The following is an 18,346-nucleotide window of genomic DNA, read 5'->3' as shown; positions in this document are numbered from 1 at the left end:
CATTATTAGGTTTCTCTTCATCTTTCTTTTCTCCTGAACTGAGCACTTTTACCTCCCATGTCCACTGCTTCCAACCAGCATGTCCTTGATTGCCGCACAATAAAGTAAGGGAACCTCAGGGCTGAAAAGGGTCTTGGGTATAAATGATCTTTTTGGCCCCAACCATCAGCAAGAAGAAAGACTCATGCTCTCCTGGGGCTCCTAATACGTTTGTGTTCCTGCCCTCAGTCTCCCCAGCACTACAGATATCCCAGATGATCTAGTCCTCCCCCAAGAGGAGGGACATTTTGGGATCAGCATCTGCGGGGTCTCAGCAAATTTCCCTCTTTCAGCTGGGTCTGAGCCCCCAGAAACCTCATATGCCTCTATGGGAGCCCTCAAGCTCCTTCCTCGCCAGGTTCCTGGGGCCTCACTGAGCTCAGTGGTGCTTGCTGCCTGTGACCCTACAGCATGTCTGGCTCCCACCTGGAAAGCCTCATCCTTCTCATCCATGTGTCTATGATGGTGCAGTTGGGTCCCATCCTTCCTTTCACTTATCTCTTAGTCCCTTTGTCCTTTGAAATTGGAATTTAGCCTTACCTGGTTTCATCTTGGTATAATTTCTCCCATTTCATCGAAGTAGTGCCTGTGCTTTGGTCCTTCAGTTGCCACGGCTATTGGCTGCAGTTAGGACTGGAAAGGATCATCATTTGTATTGGCCACGTTGGTGGACTCCTGGTGGCCTCTACCCTTCATTCCAGAATCTGGCAACTCCGTCTCCACAGGATGGCGGGGTGTGCCCGTCTTCTGTCCTGATATATTTCTTCTCTCTGGGTCCCATTTACCCAGCTTTCCTCAGCCAGTGGCTACCAGGGATCATTTCTTGATACGAGCCTTCCTTGCTGCCACAATGCCAACCATCACCAGGCACCGGGGAAAAGACCTTGTAAGGATTTTAGAGAGTCACTCACCGTCCCCTCTCACAGCCAGGACAGGGCCCACTCCAGCCCTGTGGTCCACATTGCAGGACCCCCAGTTCTATACCAGCCGAAGCCCTCTCTCACAGAGGGGGAGAGACGTTGCTTATTGACCCAGGGACAGAAGTCAAAGGCAATCACGGTTTTTCCATTTATTGAGCAGTTCCTTTGGGTCAGGTGCTTTGCAGAGTGATCTATTCTCACACCAACCTTTGAAATAAGCATTACCCTCATTTCACAGATCAGGAAGGCAGAGTCTCATGTAGGCGTGAAAGTCCTTCTAACCCATTCACAGACCTTTTTACTTGGTCGTGGGCCTGCACCATATTTGGCTACCCCGTCAGGCTCATTCTAAACTGTGGCAGAGAAGGTTAATAGTGGTGTACCCAAGTTATACCTGCTCTTTTAATTTTATTTACTAGACCTTTCTGGGGACTTCCCAACTCCATTTCTTCCCTTCCTCGTTGGTTCCAGGTACAGAAGGGAGGACACTCTCATGTGTCCACCTTCAGGGACCTCATCGTCCTCAAACTTCTCTTCATGTCCAGTAAAAGGAAACAGTGTGAAGTATTGTGTCCATTGCCTTCATTTAACTAAAAAGGAGGCAGACTTAAGGACATGACCTACCAAAGATCACAGAAGCAATTCATGGTTGTTTAGGTTATTTATTTGATTCCTCGTAATGGAGGCCTCAAAGAGTGGCAGCTTAAACAGGAAACTCTGTTTCTCTCCGACATAATAATCCAGGCATAATCTGCATACTCACTGGGGCCCCAGCCGCCCTCTGTCCTGTTGCTGCTGCTTCCTGGCATATTGCATTCGTTTATGTGATCTGCCGTGGCTCGCTTCCTTGTCTTCTTTCCAGCTAGTGAGAAGGACAAGAAGGCAAGGATAGAATACAACTGTACCCTATAGGGACATGACCACAAAGTTCGTTCATATTTTGATGACCAGAACGTACTCACCTGACCACTTCTAGCTGCAAGGTGGCCATGGGTCCAGTTGAGAATTTGGGGTTTATTATTGCAGAAGAAGAGAGAGCAGATATGGGAGAGAACTTCTCTACCCCTGTGGTAGAGGAGGTACTAGACCCTGCTTTGCTGTCTCTTGCCACTAATCCTGTCTCAACACCATCCCACTCTTCCTCTTTATCCCTGCTCAGGAATGATGCCTTGAAAAGGGGTCCCCAGAGGGCCAGTGTTCATTAAATTGTTTTAGTTTCCATGCATGGGCTGGTTTTCATAGCTAATGAGAAACAGCTTATCATTGCACAAAAATTATAAATTAGCTCCCTGTGGAAATATCGCTTCATTGTTAAAGTATAATCACCTCCTTGAAGAGATGCCATGATTTTCTTGTGAGAACATGACTCTACCTATTTAGAATTGGACTGCTTAAAACAAAGTTTTTTCTGCATTTAACTATTTCCATTAGGACATTCTATGGACAATAACTCCAATGCTGTTAAAGATTGTGAAGAGGCAAAATGTGTCTATGGTGACCTCTTTTCTTTGGACATACGTTCACCTAGCATGTGGCCAAAATAAAAGATATCTTAATGGAAATTATGCCTGATTTTGGTGACTGCTGTAGTGTTCTTTCCTGGTATTCAGATAGTGAGTGGCCTCTAAAAATCCAAAGGAAAAAAAGATCTGTTGGTATTCAAAAGAATGATTCTCTAATGGTTGGGTATTAAGTTCCAGCCATATGGGGTGGACAGATGTACCCCAGGCAGAGAGGCAAGACTGGCTGGGAAAGGAAATGGGGGAGGGACCGGATAACACAGTGTGTCCCTGACCGGGGTAGTGGGCCATGAAGAATTGCTGCCAGTAGTCAGGAATGCTGGGCCGTTGATGTTAAGGACATCCAAAGGAGAATACAGGATTTGAAACAGGAAAGCAGTGTGCTCTCAGGTCTGAGGCAGAAACCCAGGGCAGCATGTGTGAGGTGGTTTGTGAACATTTACTAACTCTGTGACCTAGGGCAAAGTCACTTGCTTCCCTAGTCATCTGGGGCTTGGGGACTGCACAGTCCCAGTGGGGATAAAACCTGAATGGTATGAAGACTGATTAGAGATACTATGTAGAAGTCTCTGGTGCATAGTAGGTGTTCAGTTAACCGCAGCATCTTCTAAGGCTCTGGGTTGCTGGCTCACTAAAAGTTTCAGCCCAAGTTAGTGTCAGGACCCAGGACAGCTCCAGGGAGTCCTGGTCCTTTGAAAAGGGTTGCAGTTGACACAGGACTTTTCTCCTAGTAATGGCTGTGGGAGCTGGGAAAGACCCAGAGATCACCTACCTGGTATTCCCCTCGAATACCATATATGTTCTCCTGGCTGTCCTGAGGATGATGAGCCCAGATGAATTTATAGCATGAAATCACTTAATAAGAAAGTTATTCTCTTTTCAAGTCTCTTAAGGAGAAAGGTTGAGTGAGGTGCTGGTTTATTTTTTAACACCTCTCTGACACTTGCTACTCATGCTTTAGAACAAAGAGAAAGTGTAGCTCAGGCTCAGATTCTTTGGCAAGAATGTAATCACACTTTATTTTCATTGTGTTTATTTTTGCAGTCGCCTCCTATTTGTGGCAAGAGATAATAGTTTTCTATTTATGGTGGTGGTTCAAAGTTTTCTCATTAAATATATTTATTTACGGTAAGAAAGTATATTGATGTATAGGAAATACTAAGTAAGTAGGACAAAAGTGATAGATAAATTTATATGGAAAAAAATCAGGAAAATGGTACAAGAATGATTGACGGTTGGATGAGTCTAACCTGGCCTCTTTACAGATGGTAAAATGCCATCTCAGAGAGGGGATGGAAGTTGCCCAAGTTGCCCAGCACACTAGATCCTCTGACCCTGTGGTTCTGGGTTCCTGCCTTCGCCACCCTGCTTTCCCAGTGCCTTCTGAGCAAGTCTCAGATTTCTAATTAACCCCATTGTCCTAGAAAACTTAGGGAGGGGCGGCCCTTTTGCAGCTTCGTGTGACATTCCCTGTGATCTTCCTGCTGAGAAATAAATGTCCTGGAAGTAGGAGGGGAAACACCCCACCATTCCAGGATTAGTATGCAAATGAGCAATTAGAGTCAATTAAAACAGGATACAGTATAATTACCACCAATTGTGCTAACCTTTATTTTCACAAGGACTTGACCTGCTAAAAGGAAGTTAAACAATGGGAGAAAACTCTTTCTTAACCGAGACTTTGTTTGGGGCAGCACTGCCTCATTTCCCCAGGCCTGAGAGGTCGGACAGATTAGACCCTCCCTCCCCTACCCCCACCTCTCGGGGTCTGAACAGCCCTGGCAGGAGCTGCCAGGCTGGATGGTACCTTGTCAGAGACCTTATTGTGCCTATCACCAAACACTGCATAATTTAGCATAATGCTTGAGCCTGTGGCCTCTTGGCTCTTCCAGAGAAATCCAAGGGCCTCGGATGTCTTGAAATGGACACTGAGCTTTGCCAGGAAGCTATTTCCACCCACTATTTCTTGCCCTCTGTCGCTAGCCTAGTTTGTTCTCCAAAACCAGACCCGTTGGTATTTCCCTAAGTATAAACGCCGCTCTTAAACTTCAGTTCATTTTTCTGAATTGAAGTTTACACGGATCTAGCATTTCACATGGATGAAGCACTAAGGGGTGTTCTAGCCTCAGAACTAGTTCCAGATCTCAGCCTACTAGTTTGTTTATCCCTCCTGCAAATATTTCTCAAGTGCTTCTCAGATACCTGCTACTGTTCTGAGAGCCATGGACTTAGCAGGGAAAAGAAAAGACGAAAATCCCTGCCCTTATAGAACTAATATTTGAGAAATCTTGAACTTACGAGGCAATTAAACAGCCAATGGACAACATCTGTAGGTGCAGGAAGGATGCTGCAGTGGCTGGGCTGATGGTCAGGGAGGGCCTGGCAACTCACCCACTCCACATTTGGACAGCCGATGTGGTCTATAGGTGTGTTAGGGTTCTCTAGAGAAACAGATATTCTCGCAAGCAGTGGGGACAATCAAATCAATGGGCTGAGCCCTTGATCTTGGAGTTCACCCCTATGTAACTTATTCCTGCAAAGGATAGGCTAAGCCTACTTATGATTATGCCTAAGAGTCAGCCCCAGAGAACCTCGTTAGTTGCTTGGATGTGGCCTCTCTAAGCCAGCTTGACAGGTGAACTCACTGCCCTCCCCACCACGTGCAACATGACTCTCAGGGGTGTAAATCTCCCTGGCAACGTGGCACAGGATTCTCGGGGTTGAGCTAGGACCCAGCACCATGGGAGTGAGAAAGCGTTCTTGACCAAGAGGGGGAAGAGAGAAAATGAGACAAAATAAAGTCTCAGTGACTGAGAGATTTCAGTTGAGAGGTTATCCTGGACATTGTTCTTATGTATTATATAGACATCCCTTTTCAGTTTATGGTCTATTGGAGTGGCTAGAGGGGAATACCTTCAATTGTTGAGCTTGTTCCAGTCGCCTTGATTCTTGAAGGTGATTGTATAATGTTATAGCTTTTACAATGTGACTGTATGTTTGTGAAAATCTTGTGTCTGATGCTTCTTTTGTACAAGGTATGGAGAGATGAGTGAAAAAAATAAGGATAAAAAATAAATAAATAATGGGGGGAGTAAAGGTTAAAAAACTGGGTAGATTGAAATACTGGTGGTCAACAAGAGGGAGGGCTAAGGGGCGGGGGATGTATGAGTTTTTTCATTTTTTATTTATTTTTCTGGAGTGATACAAATGTTCTAAAAATGATCGTGGTGATGAATACACAACTATGTGATGATATTTGAGACACTGATTATACACCATGGGTAGAATGCATGTGTGTGAAGATTTCTTAATAAAAATACTAAAACACACAAATAAAAAAGAAATCCATTCCTGGAGCGTGCTTGGGTAAGGATCTGCAAGCAGCTCTGAGAATGCATAAATAAACGATGGACTAGATCAAGGCTGGCAAATAGGTAGATTTCATCTCAGCTGATACTAAAGAATGCCTATAGGGCTGTTTGAAGGGTGCCAATGCTACATCCAGGCTCAGCTGCAAAGGAGTGCTGCAATCAATTAGTAATGTTTGGCGTCAGCGCCGGTGGGATAACTGGCAGCATGCATGTTGTCTATGAGCAGTCTCTTGGTAACTAGGTCTATATGGGTCTCTTCAGTTTTAACTGGTCTCAGGATAAATGGAAAATGATGCTCAAGTGTCTAGCATGGCTGAGGTTGGACGTAGATTAGAAGGGGCTTTTAGGAGAGCTGAAACAAGCGACAGATGCAGGCTGTTCTTAGCTTTTGCATTTTCAACTTTCATACCACCCTCTGCTTTTGTGCATTACATAATAATGCCCCTAAACCACCTTTTGTACCCTGACTTGAAGCTCTCGAACCTCAGCTTACAAATGAATTTTTCTAGCTAATGCCTGCCAGCCAGTGGTTTTGCTTTTGGCAGCCAAACTCGTTGTCTGCACTGTGGTCTTTGGGCAGCTCATTTGAATATTGTATTTCCCTCATGGTTTTATAAAAGGATGTAAAAATGAAGGTGTGTATACCAGTGGAGGGAGCATAATTTTCTTAAATGTAACATAAATGTAGAGCATTGATCCAGAAGTTGAAGCAATGGAATTGCTTGAAAATAATTATCAGTCATTTAATAAATCATGCCACTATAATAAATGAAGCACAGCCTACTATCTAAAGTGCCTGAGGATGGTGATGGAGCATTTGCCCTGGGTTTTTGAGTATCCCAATTCACTCAACACAGGCCAGGTAAACGATAACAATGAAGGACAAATTGCTGTAATTTTCAGTTGTGATGTTTTGCATGGTCTTCTAGTTTGCTGGCTGCTGGAATGCAGTATACCAGAAAAGGAATAGCTTTTAAAAAGGGAGAATTTAATAATTTGCAAGTTTACAGTTCTAAGCCTGCAAAAATGTCCAAGTTAAAGCAAAGCTATAAAAATGTCCAATCTAAGGCATCAGGGAAAGAGACCTTGGTTTAAGAAGGCTGATGAAGTTCAGCATTTCTCTCTCAACTGGGAAGACACATGGCAAATGTGGCGATACCTGCTAGTTTTCTCTCCAGGTTTCTTGTTTCAGGAAGCTCCCCTAGGGACATTTTCCTTCTTCATCTCCAAGGTCTCTGGCTGCATGGGCTCTCATGGTTGTCGTGGCTCTTGTGGCTCTCTCTAAAAATGTTTCCTCTTCTAAAGGATTCTCGTAAAACGAATCAAGACCCACCTGGAACGGGTGGAGTCACGTATCCCTCTACTCAAAGGTTAATACCCACAAATGGGTGTATCACGTCTCCATGGAGATAATCTAATCAAGTGTCCAACCTGCATTATTGAACAGGGATTAAAAGAAACGATTGCTCCTACAAGATTGGATCAGAATTAAACCATGGCTTTCCTGGGGCGTATAATCATTTGAAGCCAGCACACATGGTGATGTCCTTTTCCTTAAGATTTGTGAACTTCAAAGGCTTGAAGACAGCTAAGCTATTTTAGCTTCATCTGGAACAGGTCGTGTCCTGGGCATTCTGGATCATTAATCTTTGCCATACAATAAGACAAAAGTAGAAATCATTAAATGAAAGCAAAGATTTTTAGATTTTTAGCCTAACCCGACTTTTAATAGTCTTACTAAGCTCATTAGCCATGAGTTCGTTTTGAGAGGAAAAAATCAAGAACATATATGAAATGCTGAATATCTATCATAGATTATGCCTACAGAGCTAAGTGAACCTGGAGGCTTTATAACTCGTAGCTCTCTGGGTAGAAACTATGAACCCTGTGGATTGCTGGCCTCTTGTTTGATTATTACATGTTTGACTTGTGTTCACTTTTTCTGGATTATGTTATATAGGACAGTGAGGGAACATGTTGATTACGTGAAGTGTTGATTGGAAACTGATGGTTGGTTGGAAACAGGGATGCAAGAAATGGAGCAGGCAGGGCCGTGAGTGAGAGGCAGATGCTGCTTGCCGTTATGAATTGGAGATAGAATCTGATAAAATAATCCAGCCTTTCAGGTTGTGTTTGCAGTATTCCTGATCACCACCCCCATCTGGTTTTTTTTTGGTTGTTTGTTTGGTTTTTTGCATGAGCAGGTACCAGGAATCGAACCTGGGTCTCCAGCATGGCAGGCAAGAGCTCTGCCTGCTGAGCCACCATGGCCCGCCCTCCCATCTGGCTTTTATTTCCTTATTTTTTAGAATTGGAACCTCCTTCTTTCCCTGGGCTTCAATCCCTGCTCTGTCACTTATTAACTGAATGAGTTGATTTCTCCGGAAGTCCCGTCCCTGAAATGGGGAAATAGCACTCTTATGTGCGTTGCTGCCCTGAAGGTTAAGTGCACGGCCTGCGCTTGACGTCACACGGGCCTGGATGAGAATCCTGCATCTGCTATTCCTTCGCTGGGTGACCCTGGGCAGGGTACTTTCTCCAACTCTCAAACTCCTCATCTGGGAAAAGAGCATAATCATTCCTATTCAAAGAATGGGTGCCTTATGTAGATGTGCTGAGTGAGTATAACCATTATTATTATAATGTGTAAACTGCCTGGCATATAGTAGGAATTTTGTTTTCTTCTTTCCATCCCATTTTCTGTATCCTGAATGCCTATCATCTCTGGAGATGAACACCCGAGTTACTTTCTTGGAGAAGCCTTTCCTGACTCACCATCTCGGTGAGCTGCTCCCTTTTCATGTCTGTCTCTTCTACAGCCGGGGACCTCTTGAAGCAAAAATTCCTAACTGTGATTCCTTGTTAGATGTGTATTCCCAGAGCCTTGCACAGTGCTTGCACATAGGAGCATTTTTGGGGGTTTGATTTAGTGAGTGTGTGAGTAGGTAGAGAAGTATGTAAATGAATAAATGAGTGAACAAATGGAGTGAGGGAAGGACTGATCCACTGGTAAAAGAGGCTCTGGGTGGGGGAAGAATCTGAGGGGCTACACTAGAACTGGAGGAATTACGGTAATAGATATTAGAGCACAGCTTCTTTATCTGGGGAACTTGAACCTCCAAACTCTCAGACCTTGAACCCAAATCTGTGTCTATGCAGATTTGAGGGTGTGGGAAGGGAGAAAATCCATAGCTGTCGCCATATTCTTAAAAGGGTCCATGGCCCCCAGATGTTGACAAGTTGCTAGTCTAAACAGATGGAACGGCAGACCCCACAGAGCTGAGGGAAGCGAATGATGGGAGAAAAGGATGTGACAAGGGAGAACCAATCAGAAACGGAGGGGCCCTCAGTCGTGCAGGTGGAACGGAGGGCAGCACCTGCATGTGGCCCCCACGGCTGTTTCCTTCTGAGCAGTTCTTGTGCAAGGAAGCTTAGCGAAGGGTTTTGTTTTTATTGTCTTGATTCTCTCACAAAACCTGTGGACTGAGAAGGCTCTCTCAGATTCAGTGTGTCCAATCACCTGCCTCCAAGCAGAGCAACCCAAAATGACTCTAAACAAACCCAAGTCTTTCATGCCAATTTCCCTTCCCTTCTCTTCCCTTCCTTTCCTTCTTTTATCCTACACTGTGCTATGCCATCCTATGTTGTGCTATACTACATTAACCTATGCTATCCGGTAGGGTGCTTATGCTATCCTATCCTATTCTATGCTATGCTGTGCTACCCTATGCTATATTTTCTATGCTATCTCATGCCATGTGGTGTTATCCTATGCTATGCTGTGCTGTGCTGTGCTAACCTTTGCTATGCTGTCTTGGGCCATGCTGTGCTATGCCATCTGATGCTTTGCTGTGCTTTCCTGTGCTGTCCTACCCTGTGCTGACTTATGCCGTGCTATCCTATGCCATGCAATCTGATGCTGTGCTATGTTATCCTATCCAATCTGTGACTATGAAAAATTGATTTTCATTAAAAGCAGTGTGTTGTTTAAAATGTGGGTCTTGGCCCATTGTTGAATTATGAAATTAAAAAACAACAGCACAGAACTGTGCAACAAGAAGAATGAACCCTAATGTAAGCTATGGACTGCAGTTAATAGTATAATTATAATAACATTGCTTCACTGATTATAACAATCATATCACACTAATACACAATGTTAATAGGGAAAACTGTGTGTGTATGAACTTGATACTTTCTTTATTATTTTTCTATAAACCTACGACTACTCTAATTTTTTTTGAATGCGGATCTTAGCCTGTTGGTGAATTACGAAATTGTTTTTGTGGGTCATGACTAGCTATTTTTAAAACCTGAAGTAGAATATGGTGGCACATGCAAACGTGCATCACACGTGTCAGAGTAAGTGTGATGCTGCAGAGTTTCCATTTCAGCTGTATGTGTATTGGGTTGTGATATAATGTGTGTTTCTGTCTGTGGATTGTGGTCAGAAACATTTGAGAAGCACTAGTCTCCAGCCCTGAGCTTGGAACACACAGTAGTCTCTCCCTAAATGCTTGCTGAAAGAGCCAGCACGTGAGGGAAAAGCGGATAGAGGTGAGGTGGGAAAACAGGCTGTGTCCGGGATCCGGGGCAGAGCAGGGCACCGAGAAGCCATTTCTCCACCTGCCCCCATATGAGAGTGACCCGTCTGCCCAGGCCTCTTACCCTCTGCTTGACTCTCTCCTCTCCTCTCCTGGGCAGGTTGTGTACGTCACGGCAACGTTTCCTTACATCATGCTTCTTATCCTCCTGATCCGAGGGGTGACGCTTCCCGGAGCCTCCGAAGGCATCAAGTTCTACCTGTACCCTGACCTCTCCCGCCTCTCGGACCCCCAGGTAAGAGGCGCTTACCGGAGGCACAGTCACCTGCCCCACCAGGAAACCTGCTGCAGGGCCCATGCTGTCGGTCACAGCCTGGGCAGTCGGAAGCCCATGTACCCCTTCTCAGAACAGTATTTCTCAATGCATAAAATAAAATATATGGGAAATCAAACATATTTAAATATGACAGAGTAATCTATGTGCTTCTTTATTAGTTTATTGAATAATGAGATCCAGTAGCAGTATCCAACAACTGCTGTGATATCAAAGTAGTGATGGGCATAAGTGATATTTTGAGCTATCTGTATTGAGATATAAAAATATATGGGATTTCTATTGCTAACAGCACTGTGGTTTCTGACCCACAAACTATATAACTGAAGGAAATGCTGAATTTTGGTTAGAGGCTAGTGACAATCAAAGCATATAAATATTTTTTTGCCATCCAGCTTACAGATGGCTGCAGTGTGGCAACTCCGGCATAGAAAGTGGGTCTTGATTGGCATTTGGTTTCCTTTGTTGGGGTAGCTCATGAAAAGAAAATAATTGGAGAGAACCAGCTACCCTGTTTGATGCCTTTGGTAAGGTGGTAGTTGTTCCGATTCGGAAGTCGTAATTGTTTATGCTTCTTCTCTGGGTAGATGGTGGTGCCTAAGTGAGGGTGGGAGAGGGGTGGGGGCTTACATTAAACCAGAGAATGAAAACGGGGTATCTTACTAGTCCAATGGCTCTCAACCTTGGTTACTCATTAGACGCTCCAGAGAGCTTCTAAAAACCTCTCTTTCCCCAGAACACCACCTAGATCAATTAAAATTAGTTCTCTAGGGGTGGATCCCTCCAACCCATAGTTTTTAAAGGCCCCCAGGTAATCTCAAAATGCAAAATATCTTGCTCAAAGACGTTTGAGTGGGTAGGGGACATGCATTTTTCAGTCACAACAACTGTGGATTGATCAGGCAGCAAATGTGAAATCTGCATAAAACTCTTCAAATAAAACATGAGACTTGTAAGAAATTTCAAGTCTGCTCTCTGTAGCTTCCAGCACCACCTACCCGGCCCCCTAATTAGGGAAACTTGGGTGGAAAGGTTTGTGGAGAGCCAGTTAATGTAACTGGCTAATTAAAGCAGCCAGCCGAGCGGCAACCTGTGCTGGTTGTTGTCTTAGTTTGCCATGCCTTGCGGGCCAGTCTGCGGGACCCTGGGGCTCAGGGCAGCCCCACACCCTGATGGCCACATCCTGAACCATAGGCAGAATCCCTAGGAAGCAGGAAATTAGCTGCTGGCCGCTGATCTTGTCAACGCCAAGCCAAATGGCAAAGGCTCCGATGGCAAAGGCTCCATTGAAGAAGTCGTTTTGGAAAAAGTATTTCCAAAGTGACCGGTCTGTGCATTTTTGTTAGGACCACAAATGCTGCCTGGCTTGATGACAGATTTCCTGTTGTGTTCTCTGCTCTTGACCTTCTTTATCCTGGTCTTCAGGTAATGGTCAAGAGGTCCCGAGCATTGCCCAGAGGTTAGCACACCTGACTGGTCTTCAGAATCCCTTGGGGCTTATTAAAAATGCAGATTCCAGCCTCCACCCCTGGGGATTCAGATTCAATGGGTCTGAGATGGCACCTGGCCATCTGTATGCTTAAGAAGCTTCAGAGGTGATTATAATCACAAAGATTCAAAAACATACACGCATGTGTGAACACACACACACACACATACGCGCGCGCACACACACACACACACACACACACAGCATGAAGAAGATGTCCAGACAATTCCCCATTCAGATCTTCTGCCCTAATCATCCCAGTTTCTTTTCTTTTCTTTTTTTTTTTTACAATTTTATTGAGATATATTCACATACTATACAGTCATCCAAAGTATACAGTCAGTGCTTCACAGTAATATCATGCGATTGTGCATTCATCACCACATTCAATTTTTGAACATTTTCATTACTCAAAGAAATTAAAATAACAATAGAAAAAGAACACTCAAAACATCCCATACCCGCATCCCCCCCTATAATTTTTTTTGCTCTTTATTTTCTTACTTATTTGTCTATACACTAGATAGAGTGTCAGCCACAAGGTTTTCATAATCACGCAGTCATACCATAAAATCTCTATAGTTCCACAGTCGTCTTCAAGAATCAAGGCTTCTGGATTACAGTTTGACAGTTTCAGGTATTTCCTTCCAGCTATTCTACTACACAAGAAACTCAATGCATATACTGCATAAAAATAAACCTCCAAAATGACCTCTTGACTCTATTTAATCTCTCAGCCACTGAAACGTTATTTTGTTTTACTTCTCTTCTCCCTTTTGGTTAAGAAGGCTTTCTCAATCCCACAATGCCTGGGTCAGGCTCATCCCCAGGAATCATGTCCTATGTCGCTAGGGAGACTTATATACCTGCATCCCAATTTCCTACCATTTCTTTACTTTTAGGCATTGGCTACCAGGCCAGTGCTTAGCTACAAGGCTGTTAGAGGCCACTTGGAGTAGCAGAAAGTACACTGGGCTGGGAGTTGGGCCATGTGTTCTCTTTCTGGTTCTGCCACTGATCCTGAGTGATTTGCTTCTTTCCCTTTCTGGTCCTCAGTTTCCCCATTGATGAAATTAAAGAGTTGAATTCATTCAGTGGTTTTCAAAGTGGACCTGAAGAGCCCTGGCCTTTCCATGAGCCTTGGTTGGCAAACTGTGGCCTGCAGGCCAAATCCAACCTTCTGCCTGTTTCTGTAAATAAAGTTGTATTGGAGCACAGCCTCGCTTATTTGTTGCATGTTGTCTATGCCTACTTTAACACTACAAGGGCAGGGTCGAGGAGTTGAGATAGGAATTGTTTGATGTGTGTCAGGTGTCCCAAGACTACCCATAGAATCGGTGACTCCCTGGAAGGACTTAAAGGACTCAGAAACAGTTAGACTCAAAGATATGGTTTATTTCAGTGATCAGCAAGGGAAAAGATACACTGGGCAGGTCTGGAAGAATCCGTGCCCGGCTCCCTCTCTCCCTCCTGCTTGGAGGGATCACACAGAACATGTGCCTTCCTCCAGCAGCGGGAAATGCCCAACACGTGTGCGGTGTTTCTTCCCAAATAAGGCGGCAGGGGTTGAAGGTTTGCATTGGGGGCTGCTCACATGTGCTTGCTGCCTGTGATCAGTCATAGTCTTCTAATTCCAGACTCTCCGAAGGAAAGCAAGTATCCATCATAGATCCCACTGCTCAGACAGCAGTCCAGGCAGGCCGGCACAGCAGAATCCCATGCCCCAGGCTTGCAGCACAACCTCCTCACTCAGTACCAGAGGGAAAATCGTAAAAGCTGAGCCCCAGATACAAGTCAAGGGCCACGCCTGCAAGCAGACCCTACTGAAGGTCCATCAGGCCTGCTAGGTTAGCTCTTTCCTGCACACCTGAAAAACCTAGAGCCTAAAATATTTACTGTTTACTGTTTGGTCCTTTATAGAAAAAGTTTGCGGTTCCCTGCCCTGGAGCGTCCTGGAGTATTTGTGGGGGAAAGCTGATCAGCTGGGCTCCTCAACGCCCTCTGAACCCAAAACCTGTCTGCATTTCTGTCCACTTCTGCTGTCACTGCCCAGTCCACGCCCCCATGTTTCACTTGGGAAGCTGCAATAGCCTCCTAGTTGGTCTTCAAAATGGCTCTTGCCCTTGCAAACCTCTCCCCATCCTACAACAGAGTGATCTTTTTGAAGTGAATCTGATGGGCACCTCTTTGCTCAGATCCCCTCTGGGGTTCCCCGTGACCTTGGATCTCGTGTGAACTGCTTCCTTGCTTCATCCCCTTTATCATTCTCTCCCTCTTTCAGTTTGTCCCAGATATCCACCTCTTTTCTGGGCTTCAAACATGAAAGTCCCGTCTGCCTCAGAGCCTTTGCACACGCTGGGGACACTCCCTCTTTGACAGACTCTCTTTCCTCACCTTGCCTAATACCACTCGCCCTTTATGACCCAGTTTAAACATCCCTTCCTCAGACAAGTCCTTCCCAGCTGCCGTCCCTGCCACCCCCACCCCCAGCACCCTGTATTTATTCTTCAAAACACTTTTTTGTGCTTGCAATGAAATATTTATATAATTATGGATGTATTGTGTGGGGATTTATTTGTTCATCGTCCATCCATTTGTTCCTCAAATATTTATGGAGTGCCTACTCTATCAGAGATTATTAGAGGTATTGGGAATCAGCAGCGAACAAAACAGTTATCCCTACCCCATGAGGTTTTCATCCTAGGTGAGGGTAGTGGACAATAAACATATTAGGGAGTAAAATGTGTACTCCATGAGAGGGCGGTGAGCACCGTGGAGACAAGTGGGAGAGTGGAGAGGAGGTGCTGGAGGCAGAGGACTATGGTTTTCAGCTGGGTGGCCAGGGAGGGTGTGGCTGAGAAGGCAGCTTAGAAACAAGGTCCGCATCTGCCTTGCCCAGGCCCCAGTTAGCTCAGTGCCTGTACATAGCTCAACAAATGTTTGTTGAATGAATAAAAGAGACAGAGCCGTTTTAAGTTTTGCAGAAAAGGTGCTGTGCTTTAACAAAAAGTCTAGAAAATTTCAGATCACGAGATCTGTGAGCTGTGCTTTTTTTTTTTTTAACTCTCTATTGGAGATGATCAAGAAATGTGTGAATGTCTGTGCGTATGTATGTTTGTGTCCCCAGAAGTAGTTGTGAGAACTGGTTGGCTGGGCAGAGATAGGAGAGGATGTTGCTGATGGCTGAGAGAGGTATAGGCAAAACTTCAGTGACTCCAAGAGGGAAAGGGAAACAGAGTTCCAGGTAAACTGAGGTTTCGAGGGGTGGGGGGGTGGGGACTGGAGTGTTGCTGGAAAAGGAGGCAGAGTTCTCCTGAGCCTGGCGCCCAGTCCGCTCAGGGACCTGAGAAAGCTGGCAGCTGCGCATATAGCCATGTTGAGTGCCCATAGGAGTCTTGACAAGCCCTCAAAGCTTTGGAGGCTGGCACATCATGTGAGATTTGTCTCGGGCTTGTAGACAGAAGGCAACCTGGGAGGGGATCAGTGGAATCACAGGACTCCAGATAGAAAGTCCATTTAACAGATGGAGAAATCCAGGTCAGAGAGGCAGAGCTACTTTCCCATGGCCACACAGCAGCTTAGCAGCCTAATTAGGATCTAGAGCTCAGGGTTCCTGGGTTCTGGGAGGGAGAATTCCTTAAAGAAGGAAAGCAAGATCTTCAGAAGGACTAGCCAGTTTCAACTGTTCCCGTTTCTCAATACCCCAGTCCATGAAGAAGCAAGAAGGAAATTCCTGGCCCTCCTGCTGCTGGCTGTGTAGCCTTAATTAACCCTCCTTTTGGTTTTGCTTTCGTAGACAGAGGATCTCAGGTTGTACTTGCCTGCCCCACCAGGTCATTATAAAGGTCAAGTACAGTGATTTCGCAGACAGGGGGACTTTCTTTTTCTTTTATAACCATGTACAGATGATCCCCATTATCCATGGATTTCATATTTGTGAATTTGCCTACTTGCTAAATTTATTTGTAACCCCCCCCCCCCCCCGCCGCGTGCCGGGGTGGGGATTATATACACTAGAAAAGGCATGTTTTAATCCTGATCCGTCTTGTGGAAGCCGCTGTTTCTTTTCATCCTTTTCAGTGCTGTAGTTTGGGAACTTGATTAGATTATCTCCACGGAGATGTGATGCCCAATTGTGGGTATTAGCCTTTGATTAGAGGGAGATGTGACTCCACCCTTTCCAGGTGGGTCCTGATTCGTTTACTGGAATCCTTTAAAAGAGGAAACATTTTGGAAAAACCTTGAGAGCCATGAGAAACACGAGAGCCCAGGCAGCCAGAGACCTTTGGATATGAAGAAGAAAAATGCCCCCAGGGTAGCTTCATGAAGGTCAAGGCCTGGAGAGAAAGCGAGCAGAAGTCACCATGTTCGCCATGAGCCTTTCCAGTTAAGAGAGAAACTCTGAACTCCATCGGCCTTTCTCGAGTGAAGGTAACCTCTTGTTGGTGCCTTCTTTGGACATTTTTATAGTTTCTTGATTTAACTGGGATGTTTTTATGGGTTTAGAACTGTAAACCTACAACTTATTAAATTCCCCCTTTTTAAAAGCCATTTCTGTTATATTGCATTTCAGCTGCTAGCAAACAAGAACACACCCCAAGCTGATACTCACAACGTTTTTGTGATCGTTCACACACATGCATGAAGTGACAAATCATTGAGTGCCTGATGCCCTCGTCCCCAGCGGAGGTCAAACAAGGTGACACTCTGCCTTCTTGCTTTAGCTCTCTGACTGTAAATAAATGTCCTTATTGTGGTACATTTATGGCCACCTTTTTTTTTTTCCCTTCCATTTTTTTCTTTATGTTGGTGATCACTGTTTGACATGCCCCCAGGCACAGGGCTGAGGTGCCGTCTAGTGTTCCCAGGCATTGGGGAAGATATCTGTGTTAGATAAACTTTGTTCAGGTATGAGTTCCTGTGCTGTTGGCAGTGAGCTCAGTGTTAACACAGTATATTCAGTAAGGTGGCTTTAAACAGAAACACACATAGAACAAGGGTAAGTATTGTTAGGTTGATGAAGATGTTATAACCAGAGACTTGCAGGAACCAAACCCTGTATTTCTCCAAGGAGCCATGGTTCCATATTTACTAATTCAGTGTTCACAGTGATGTCATAGAATGTAATTACCACCAGAAACAAGAACTGACTGCATTTTAAGGCGTGGTAGGATAAAATTTCCAGGATATCAATCACATTAAACCTATGGTTTCATGGTTTTTATTGCTAGAATTATATATATATAATGAAAAGGGGGGTTAATTTAAAGGCAAATATTAAGTAAATATTAAAACAAATATGGGCATGGCAAAAGACAGGCAGGTGGGTAAGTACATGGAATCTTGAATAGGGCATGAGAGTTTGTTGGTTTGTCCAGGTTAATGTGATGCTGCAATAAATCCCAGAGTGATTTGGACAGTGGATGAAAAAGTATTTGCAAAGTCCCTTTGGGGGAATGGGAGAAAGAAAATATTCAGCTTCCCCATTTGGAGAATTTCTGATATTCTCACAAGCAGTGGGGACAACCAAATCAGTAGGCTGAGCCCTCAATCTTGGGGTTTGCCCCTATGAAACTTATTCCTGCAAAGGATAGGCCAAGCCTACTTAAAATTAAGCCTAAGGGTCACCCCCAGAGAACCTCTTTAGTTGCTCAGATGTGACCTCTCTCTCTAAGCCAACTCAGTAGGTGAACTCCTGTCCTCCCTTCTACGTGGAACATGACTTCCAGGGGTGTAAATCTCCCTGGCAACGTGGGACAGAACTCCTGGGATGAGCCAGGGTCCGGCATCAAGGGATTGGAAAAGCCGTTTTGACCAAAGGGGGAAGAGAGAAATGAGACAAAATAAAGTACCAGTGGCTGAGAGATTTCAAACAGAGTCGAGAGGTTATCCTGGAGGTTATTCTTACACATTATATAGATATCCCTTTTTAGCTTATGGCTTATTGGAGTGACTGGAGGGAAGTACCTGAAACTGTTGAGCTGTGTTCCAGTAGCCTAGATTCTTGAAGACGATTGTATGAAGATATAATGTTTACAGTGTGACTGTGTGATTGTGAAAACCTTGTGTCTGATGCTCCTTATATCCAGGGTATGGACAGATGAGTAAAAAATATGGATTAATAAGTAA

General features: G+C 44.7%; 1 protein-coding gene across 1 annotated transcript in view; it reads left to right on the top strand.

The window, feature by feature from the left end:
- SLC6A11 (solute carrier family 6 member 11) overlaps positions 1-18,346 on the top strand; it is a 141,294-nt gene that overhangs the window by 48,535 nt on the left and 74,413 nt on the right. Inside the window, exon 6 of the mRNA XM_077116557.1 lies at positions 10,555-10,689. Coding sequence (XP_076972672.1) covers positions 10,555-10,689 — 135 coding nt within the window. The remainder of the gene's footprint in view (positions 1-10,554; positions 10,690-18,346) is intronic.

The sequence above is a fragment of the Tamandua tetradactyla genome, chromosome 9 (genome assembly GCF_023851605.1).
Source record: "Tamandua tetradactyla isolate mTamTet1 chromosome 9, mTamTet1.pri, whole genome shotgun sequence".
Classification (NCBI taxonomy): Eukaryota; Metazoa; Chordata; class Mammalia; order Pilosa; family Myrmecophagidae; genus Tamandua; species Tamandua tetradactyla.
The sequence above is the reverse complement of the archived record's forward strand: the minus strand, read 5'-3'. Positions and strand labels throughout refer to the sequence as shown.